The 9,684-nt window shown below is 41.8% G+C and overlaps 1 protein-coding gene across 2 annotated transcripts in view; it reads right to left on the bottom strand.

The window, feature by feature from the left end:
- LOC147450799 (uncharacterized) overlaps window positions 1–7,571 on the bottom strand; it is a 78,704-nt gene extending 71,133 nt beyond the window's left edge. Inside the window, exons 1-10 of one of the 2 annotated variants that reach the window (XM_086519833.1) lie at window positions 7,352–7,570; window positions 3,946–6,974; window positions 2,859–3,016; window positions 2,661–2,775; window positions 2,461–2,590; window positions 2,306–2,363; window positions 1,309–1,999; window positions 872–1,201; window positions 618–782; window positions 58–534 (exon numbers count right to left, since the gene is read on the bottom strand). In XM_086519833.1, the coding sequence (XP_086375959.1) occupies window positions 58–534; window positions 618–782; window positions 872–1,201; window positions 1,309–1,999; window positions 2,306–2,363; window positions 2,461–2,590; window positions 2,661–2,775; window positions 2,859–3,016; window positions 3,946–6,915 (5,094 nt within the window). In that variant the 5' untranslated portion in view covers window positions 6,916–6,974; window positions 7,352–7,570. Of the gene's footprint in view, window positions 1–57; window positions 535–617; window positions 783–871; window positions 1,202–1,308; window positions 2,000–2,305; window positions 2,364–2,460; window positions 2,591–2,660; window positions 2,776–2,858; window positions 3,017–3,945; window positions 6,975–7,351 lie in introns of both variants that reach the window. The other variant, XM_086519834.1, reaches the window with a different exon arrangement.
- Window positions 7,572–9,684: the final 2,113 nt, after the last annotated feature.

A 9,684-nucleotide genomic window follows, 5' to 3' on the forward strand; every position in this document is an offset into this window, starting at 1 on the left:
ATTTGAGCCAACAATACCAACCACCATATTGAAACATGAAAGACAAATTCAGCTTACATAATCCAGGGGCTTCTCTTTTATGTGTCGAAACTCTCTCCAATGGCAATTCAGATATGATTCGAGCTTGGGCACATCTTCTCGTCTGAAAATATCCCACACAGCGGCCCCACCAGACTTTGCCTTCTTCACTTGGCACCCACTTTTTGAATTCAAATTTGTGCATGGAAACCCAGCTGTTTTATTTGCCTCAGTTGCAGTGAAAGAATCCCTTTCATTTTGTCCATGAGAAGCATTCAAAGAAGGGTTTATTCCGTGATTTATCTCTAATTTATGTTGGCATGAAGCCAGAGTGGCACCTTGATCCAGCACAGAAAGTTCCTTGCAGCTGGTATCTCCAGCTAGGGCTCCATTGGTAGTAATAGTAGTGGTTAGAATTTTGCAGTCTGAGGTGCCATCAGGATTACAAACGACTTCACTTCCACTCTGGTTCTCTTCTATACGCCTTTGCTTGTGTCCAACGCTTACATCCACATTCTACAAAAGACGAAAACAATATGAAGAGCACAGACAATGTTCAAAACCTTGTCACATAAGCTTCCTCTAAGTTACTAACAAACCTGATCATTATCACTTTGAAATGTTTGCTCATCCAAGACACACTCGTTTTCTAGTCGACTAGAAGCATTTGGATGATTTTTCACGGACTTCTGCTTATATCTGTTAATCTTCTTGACTTGCATGTCTGTCAGCTTCACCTCCTTTGAGTGAGTGAGAACGTTAGCCTACAAAAACATCAGTAAAGGAAGAAGATACTTCATTTGTTATCCAACAACCCCAGACTGAGATTGAACATACATGCTAAAACTGTTACCGCATCTGACAAGTCACAATGCAGTTTTGTCACTGAATCGCCCCTTCCAATCTCATCTTTGAAACCATACGCAATGTATGTTTTAGGCCCCAAATCAGGTCTCGAGACCCCCTTGGGAAGCTTTGCAGCTAAGTTTAACAACCCCTGATTCGGATGAGTGTAATGCTGGAAGGGTAGTGCACTGACGAACTCTGCACCATGGCGAGGCAACCTTTCATGAAAAAAGTTTGAAGGTGGCCAATCTTTCAATTTGAGGACTTCAGGCCAGCCATCTCTGTGCATACGGCCTTCCTCATACCCTTTGAAAAACTGGTGGATGTTGATCTCGACCTGTGACCAAAAGTTCAAGATATAATCAGTCACTAACTAATAGCAAAATGGATGCATAAGTTTCTCCTATGCAGATAGTCAAAGACAGGTTCATTGATCATCCTTACTTCACACCAATCAAGGCAATCTAAAGCTTTCACAGTTTTAAAGCCCTCAGCAAGCTTGTTCTTGGTCTCCCTAACTGCCCTCCACATGACCATAGGCTCCCAGCTCAAACCATTTGAATTGTTGATCGCATCCCTTACAATGACAGGCTCCCCTCTGAGCCAATGTTTTTGGAAATGCTGCAGGCTATCTTTAGGCATGTCCAAAACCGAAGGACAGTAAAGGCAATTATCAGTGGAAGCGACCCTGTCTGCAGCAAGGCGTAGGTTCTTATCCGCAACTAAACCACCTTCAAAACACAAAACGCATGGTCCAAAACCAGCAGACTGCGCTGGGCCTTTGTCATTTAGTGCCCTGTCTGCCTCAAGTGGCCCTTCAATCACCATTGCCTTCTCCATCTCAGCAGCTACCCGAGAAATGTCCATCATGCCAGTGCGTCGCAAGCAAAGCTGAGAAGAGCCACACCCACCTCTCTCTTCAGGTGGACAAGGAATGGCACACTCATGATACACCTTCCAAGTTGGTAGCTTCTTCTGGTTACTTTTGGGGCTTGACTGCTGATCAGAAGAACATGCTTTCTCACCACCTGGCTGCTCACCACGACGAAGCTCCCGACAGCAAGCTAAGCATAAGTCATAGTGGCAGTCAGGACAGCTTCGATATAAGTCAACAATGGAAGTGCTGCAGTTGTCACTGCCATGTATACACATAAAGACAACCCATTAACATAAGCAAGTACAACAAGCTAATAATGCCACCTTTTAGATATATATACAAGTACATATATGTGTTTTATTACATCCTTTATTTCTTATTTATCTATACTTAATCTAGTACGCATATACATATATGTATATATATTTATACGAACATATATTCATGTGTGTGTATGTATATGTATCTACAGAAATATCGTTTGCATATACATTCATACAAATATACATATATGCAATCCCACGGTCGCAAGGGTTCACCATTCCAAGCAATCCAGAAACTCACCAATACAGCCGCTCATCGGCCTTGAGCTCTGAGCTTTCTATGTCTTCAGCAATTTCTCCTGCAAGGCAAAACATTCATCCTGTAGCTGATTATATGGATGCGATAACCATCAAGCTTAACAAGCAAGAACGTTAAAGACTTTCATATGAACCTACCTTTGAACGTTACTTCAAGTTTTATTTCTTCGTTTTGTTCCTCATGCAGTTGCTGTATGAGAGGAGAAATGAAGGACAGCATGTATTGCAAAGCAGAAATTTTTTCTAGGTTGCTCACTTGCACCATGCTCTGTAACATTTTGAGCACATTAAGAAATATAGTCCAAAAGAGGTTGCAACTGAGAGCATAAAAAGCATACCTCTTTCAAGCTTGTAGACTTCGGCATCAACATTCGTAGGCAGGCCTTGCAATTGCAGTTCTTCCTGCAAACTGGGCAAGCCTTTTCAAAATCTTTCTTCGTCATGGTTGGGTACCTGGTACAAATTCAGCGCAATGATATTTACGATAACCATTGATGGTGAGACACAAGATTGAAGTCTGACAAAACAGTTGTTACCATCTTGTAATGCAGGGCATACAGTATCGCCTGTTTAAGCATTTCGAGCAATATATCACTTCCCCTTTGTCATTTCGTTGGCATTGATGGCACATTTTGCTGTTTGTATTTCTCCCTTTTTTCTTTGAGACGAATGCAGCAATTGAGTCAGAATCACCCTACCAACACACAATAAGGTGCACAATCATTGAAAACCTACAGCCAAGCTAATTAACTCTTCTTATTCACCACTTTTTTAATTAGACCTGTGTGTGGGGGAAAAAGGAAAACTTAAGTACGTTGAACAACACCAGCACGATGTAATACAGAACCTAGAGAAAGTGGATAGCTTTGCCTGCACCAGGCATAAAAGACCATCTTTCTTTTCCTGGTTTCAAACTTACCTGTCCTGTACCGCACAGTCCTCTTCCTTACTTTGTTCTAACCTGTGATAACACCATCATTACTATAATAATCACTGTATCTAATAAATAAATCACACGAAAATAAACTTAAAGAGTCTTCTGGATCAGGCTCAGCAGATCTCTCCTTTCTCCCGGTCTTTAAATCTTAACATGATATACCCTTCCAAGCAAAGTGATATCCTTTACAAAGCAACAGTGACTTTAATCATTTTATGCTTGAGGTTGCACAGTCTTTCGTTACATTCACTATCATTCACTTGCAACTATAATCATCTTCAGTATCTTCACTTGCAACTATAATCGTCTTCCTTACTGCACAACATGCCCAGGAACAAAAGGGACTTCTTTGCTATACATCCTCATTTTAATGAAGCACAATAAACTACCACAAGCAAGCACGATATGCTAAACAAAACTATGCATATGATTCATGAACTTCATAACTTCGTATAGTTTAAGAGGTGACAATATCCTGCTGATCTGCGAATGCTACAATGAACTCCGGAGCATGGAAGTCCTATGACTGCATTCTGAGGTCAGTGTTGCTTTTACTTATTGAAACGTGCTTCTATGTAAGTTTCCCATCTATACTATGTGTGTGCATGTATACTTAATCTCTTTCTTGTATGTGTCTTCCAAAATCAAAATTGCTAGAATCAACAGCATTTTAAGGATTTTCTAACCTTCCTTGAGATGACCGTTTCATTCTTTAAACGCTCTTCAGTCTTCTGTTTGTGTTTAGTAGCACCTAGAGTTGTTACAGCTTGCTCAGCAAGATTGCTGCCTGATCCTGATACCTTAGAGGCTTTCAACTTTTGTCCGGTTTGAACATCACAGCCAGCTGAATGCCCATTCATTGACGACTGCTGTTGAATTTTTGTTGCAGTAGATGCTGACACAGCAAACCCAGGCATACTCCCAAGAACATCCTCTCCATTGCTGCAGGCTCTCTGCTCTATTTCATTGATTGCAGTACGCTTTTTATTGCCAATAGCTGTTGCATCATGCAAACCGGCTGGTATTTCATATTGCGACCCGTGCTTCATACGCTTGACACCATTTGTTATTACCTCCTCAACAGCCCATGCTTTCCTTGGTTTACGTTTTGCTTCCTTGACATTTAAAGTTAGGGAGGGACAGGTGGGTGCAGACTCGATAAGTCGCATTTTGACATCTGAATCTTCAGTTTCATTCAAGCATTGTATTGGAACCTCTCTAAACAGTTTCTTCTCTTCCAAAGTGGTAAACAAAGAGAGGAGAGACGAAGGGGATGCAGGACGTTCTGTATCAGCAGATGGCGTCGTTGCATCAAATTGAGAAACTGTGATGTTATCATGACTTGTGTGGACAACTCTAGTTCTTCCAGACTTTTGACAGCTAGTCTCTTTGACTCCACTCAACGAATGCTTGCTTCTTTGACCTGTATGTGACCTCCTAAGACTATCACTGCCCTGGCCTTGATTCATTTGGTGATTGACACAATCAGCTGCTGGACTTGGACCTCTCCTCTCTATAACTTCTCCAATGCCGACTGCCAAGTGTTTCCCTTTCTTACCCATTTGTGACATATTAACCCTGTCATCAACCTGATTTTGATGCTTTTGGTCGTTCATATCTGCCGCTACTTCTTCTTTCATGTCTACGGCCTCTTTGAAACCGTCCACCAGGCGCTTGCCTTTCTTGTTTGTTAGCATTAATTTTGCACTTTTCGGCACTTGATTCTGGTAGTCCTGATGGTTGACATTCTCTGCTACAGAAGCTGGCCCCTTGCTTTCTATTGCCTGCCTCGTTTCCATCTCAAAGTGTCTGCCATTATCACCTGTTCTTGACGTTTTTAAATTGTCCTCAGGTTGATTTTGTCTCTCAAGATGGTCAACATCTTCTGCTATATTCACAGACCTTCTATATCCTACACTGTTCTCAAACTGCCTGTGCCCATAAATGTCTACAAGAGCTGACCCTTTCCAAATTTTTTTGGGCTTGCGTTTTCTGCTCTTGCTTGGAAAAGCGTGTACTGATTTGTGAGAGTCCCTGGGTGCCTCTTCCCCTGCGTTGCCAGTAAGGTTTTTTGTGGGCGCTTCATAAATTTCAGCCATATTCTCCAAAGTTGAAATTAAGGTGGTTAGGGCGGGTGCACCAGGAATTTCTCCTTCAGTAGTCTGTCCAAATAATGTGGAATTATCCATCTGTGCGCCGACCATGTCCACCTGCCCCTCTAACCATGGTTTTTCAGTCAATCTAGCATCACAGGTAAATGATACACCAACATCAGACTGACTCCGCACATGATTGCTTGCTTGAGTCATTTCATTCATTCCTGCATCATGTACTGTAGCACCATTTCTCGGTGCCCTGGCTTTTGGGACTTCTGCCTTGTGTAGGACAGCAAAAGCACCAGATGAAGGCACTTTATCAATCATGTCGAAGTTATTTGTGCTCGCTCCATTTTCTTCAAAAAAAGACCTCGCATCAAGATTCACATCAGAAACTGTCAAAGCTGGAGCTGAGGATACACCAAGTGTAGCCATTATTGTGTCCTTTTCACAAGCACTTGAACCATCTGTCCCCATGGTCTCCACATTTTTATCGCCGTTAGCTGTCACGACAAATGGTGAGAAAGCACTTGATAAGGGTCCATTCTTCAGAGCCTTCATCATGTCCAAGTTATAGGTATCTCCTCCATAAACCCCAGACCTTTCCGCAAATTTCACATCAAAAGCAGAGGCTAAGGAAATACCATATTGAGCCATCAGGGCATCCCTGGAACATATATTCACCTGTTCTGTCACACGTTTCTCCACAAATTTATCATGGATTGTCAAAACAGATGAAGGCCCACTGTAATGGGACTGCATCATGTCACCATAGCCTAAATGGGATTCATATGCCCCCATAAGATCAGCTGATTTTACATCATACGTTGCCAAAGCAGCTGATGTGGCAACTTCATATGGAGCTCCCACCATCTCGACATCACTTGAGCTCACCCTATTAACCCCAAATTTCTCAATGACAGCCTGCTTCATTTCTCGGTGGAGACCTTCACCTTTTTTATGATGCTTCTGACTCTTTTGGTCATCCATAATAACATCCTCCCATGCTCTCTTTGGTTTGCGCTTCCTTCCCTTGACATTCAATATAAGAGAGGGAAGGACGGGTGCAAAGTCCTTTCCCACATTCTCCACTTTGGTTTCCAAGAGCCCATCTTTGGACACCTCCACAAACTGGGCCACATTCTCCGAGCCTGAAAAGGGCAAGGATGGTAAGGCTGCAAAGCATCCAATGTCTTGGCTTGCTGAAGGGTCTAACGAGAAAACATCAGATGAAGCCCCTGTGACATCCGTCTGGGGGTTATTCACTACCTTTTTGGCAGACTTTCGAGGCTTTCGCTGCTTTGTTTCATTCAAAGGTTTTTCACGTTTCTTCCTTTCAGAACCTTTCGTCCCTATTCTCATATTGTACTTGAAGTAATCCCGATGTTTTTGACAATAGATATCATCTTGCACTGCCAGTTCCTTACATTGCCATACAGTGCCATTTGTTCTTCTACAGCGCGGGAGCTCCCCAGGGACAACACTCGGGTCAGATGTCATTGCAGGGACGACACTCGGGTCAGATGTCGTTGCAGGGATGACACTCACGTCAGATGTCATCTTTAGCTAGCAGATGATGCTTGTGCGAATACAAGTAGACAAAAGAAAATGCTTTTCACCTGTAATGCAAGGGAGAATTGTTAGGTGCTAGAATTGGAACCCAAAATGCAATGGGTGCTGTAACATCCAATCAACATCCATCATAGCATAGCGATTGAATGAGAAAATTGACGTTTGAATGTAAAAAATATGATGCAGTGAACGCAGGAAGAGAACAGAGAGAACTGAAAGGATGCAGTACGCACAGTTCAGCATGCATAAAAAAATGCAGCATTTGAGATTGTACGCTTCCGATCAAGAGAACCTACTCCAGCTGGATTGAAGTGGAGGATATGACCTCTTTCTCTTTCTCTCAACTCTTCTACTTTTTGCCCCCACACAAACACAGATCAGACATGGCTACAAGAAAATTCAAATCATCTTGCTACACAAATACCTGAACAGACGAGACATTTGCTCTGCGGCCTCTCCTCCATGGACTCGAGCCCTCCACTGCGTAGCGATGGAGAGAATCAAATGCAAGCTACACTGAATGTGTGTATCTTTGAACTTTTGGGCGTCATTTCTTAAACGGCACACTTTTGGTTACATTAGGCCAGTTGCAATTTATGTGCAATCGAAGCATGTCGTGTGAGTGCCTGATCGCAGGTGCATACATTAGACTCGATATAAAACAGCAATTTATGTGCGATTTGAGACAAAGTGTGAGTGCCTTAATTGTAGGTGCATACTTCCAAACTTGTATCACACGTGCATGGAGGAGATGATCGTCGATGGGATGATTGAGCATCGTAGATTAAGTAAACTCGAAACTTGGGTATACTTCGTCGCCCTTGCCTCCATCTCCCACTCTGGAGGGTTGAACCCACAACCCATGTGATGAGAGCCATGTGCCTTAACCACATCACGCAGGCATGTTGCTTGTGGAATGTACACGACTTTTTCGAGTTCTAATGAGCAAATGTACCGAGTCGGGGGAACGTAAACTCAAGTACAAAAGTAAACTCAAATACCCAAGTTTATATTTTTCATGAGTTTACTTTTGCGACAAAATCCACGGCGCCGGATTAATGTCGGGGCCCTAAATTGATTGTGGCCTTAGATCCTATCTACCCATGCCCATGTTAGATATAATTGAGGTGCATACATTAGACTCAATACAAAATAGCAATTTAAATGCAGTCTGAGCAAAGCACACATGTGTGCCTGTGTGTTTGTAGGTACATACATGCAAAGGCATTCGACAACTAAGAGGGGCAATGACTTACTCATATACCCTCCTACTCGCTCACTTTAAAAAAACAATTAGTTTGCAAGATTTCTTAAGAATCCCTCTTTCACCACCTTCCTACCTCCTCGTCTCCATCTCCCACCCTTGCTTTCCTCATATGCCCTCCCTCTGGGAAAGCCCTCTAGCTCTCTCCTAACTCAGGCACATTAGGTTGTTCCACTCCTTATTCTAACACATGAGGGTTTTCTACATGTTGTGGTTGTTGTTCAGGTACATTACGTACTCTATTATGCACTATCTCATTCTCTTGAATCACGACACGTCGAATCTCAACAGTAGGTATAGATTTCTTATGCATCTTCTACTCATTGAAGTACAAATCATTATTTTCGAATAATTATTTTGGCTTCGAGATCCCAAAGACGATATCCCATCTAACCAAACTTGCCATAACCTAAGAATGTACATTTCCTTGACTTGGGGTCAAGCTTGTTACACTTACTCTTAGGTACGTGACAAAATGCTTCGCAGCCAAAAACTCAAAGATGTTCATAAGAATGTACCTTTTTAGACTAAACCATCTTTAGAACCTGCTCATCTTGCACATGATGAGGTGACCTATTAATGAGATGAACTATAGTAGCCTTCCGGTAGATTGGCATTAGACAATATAGATTTAACTTTCTCTAGTATTGTTTTGTTCATTCTCTCTGCTACACCATTTTTTGGAGAATTGTAAGGAGTGGTCAACTCGTGTTTGATTCCCTTTGAATCACAAACGTCTTAAAAAGAATTTGAAACATACATCCCATTGTCAGTGCATAACTTGACCTTCTTTCCACTCTGATCCTCAACTAATGATACAAAAAATTTGATTACATCAAGCACTTGATCCTTGTGTTTAAGAAGATAATCCTGACTTGCAAGAATGTGGTAAATTAAGAAACACCCCCTAATGAGACATTAGGCATAGGACCACCAATGTCACTATGTATCATCTAAGCGCTCACTTCTTTCATAGCCACTTGCTTTATGAGGACTTTATGTTTGTTTACCATACAAACAATGCTCACACACCTTGAAGGTAGAATAATCAAGGCTCGATAAATAACTCAAAGGAGACAATGGTCTCATTCCCTTTTCACTTATATGACCAAACCGGTAATGCCACAAAGAGGTATTTGGCTACTCAGTTATAGATATAACATTGTTCTTAACAATAGCAACATATAGAGTGTAAAGAGTTCGTTATTTGAAACCCTTTTCTACAACCAAGAACCCTTTGACAATTTTCAAGAAGCATCTCAAAAGAGGTATGATACCCCTCATCATCAAATTGCCCAGTGCTAATCAAACTTTTGTCAACTTTGGAACGTGTCTCACATTCTTCAAAGTGAAGCTACAACCATTAGCAAATTGTAACTACACATCACTAGTGCTCACTATGTCACACACATAATTGTTTCCAAGACAGACTACGCCTTTCCTTGAAGCATCATAAGTAGAAAACCATTCTCTACATGAGTAACATGAAATGA

The sequence above is a fragment of the Adiantum capillus-veneris genome, chromosome 9 (assembly GCF_014529385.1).
Source record: "Adiantum capillus-veneris isolate H3 chromosome 9, ASM1452938v2, whole genome shotgun sequence".
Classification (NCBI taxonomy): domain Eukaryota; kingdom Viridiplantae; phylum Streptophyta; class Polypodiopsida; order Polypodiales; family Pteridaceae; genus Adiantum; species Adiantum capillus-veneris.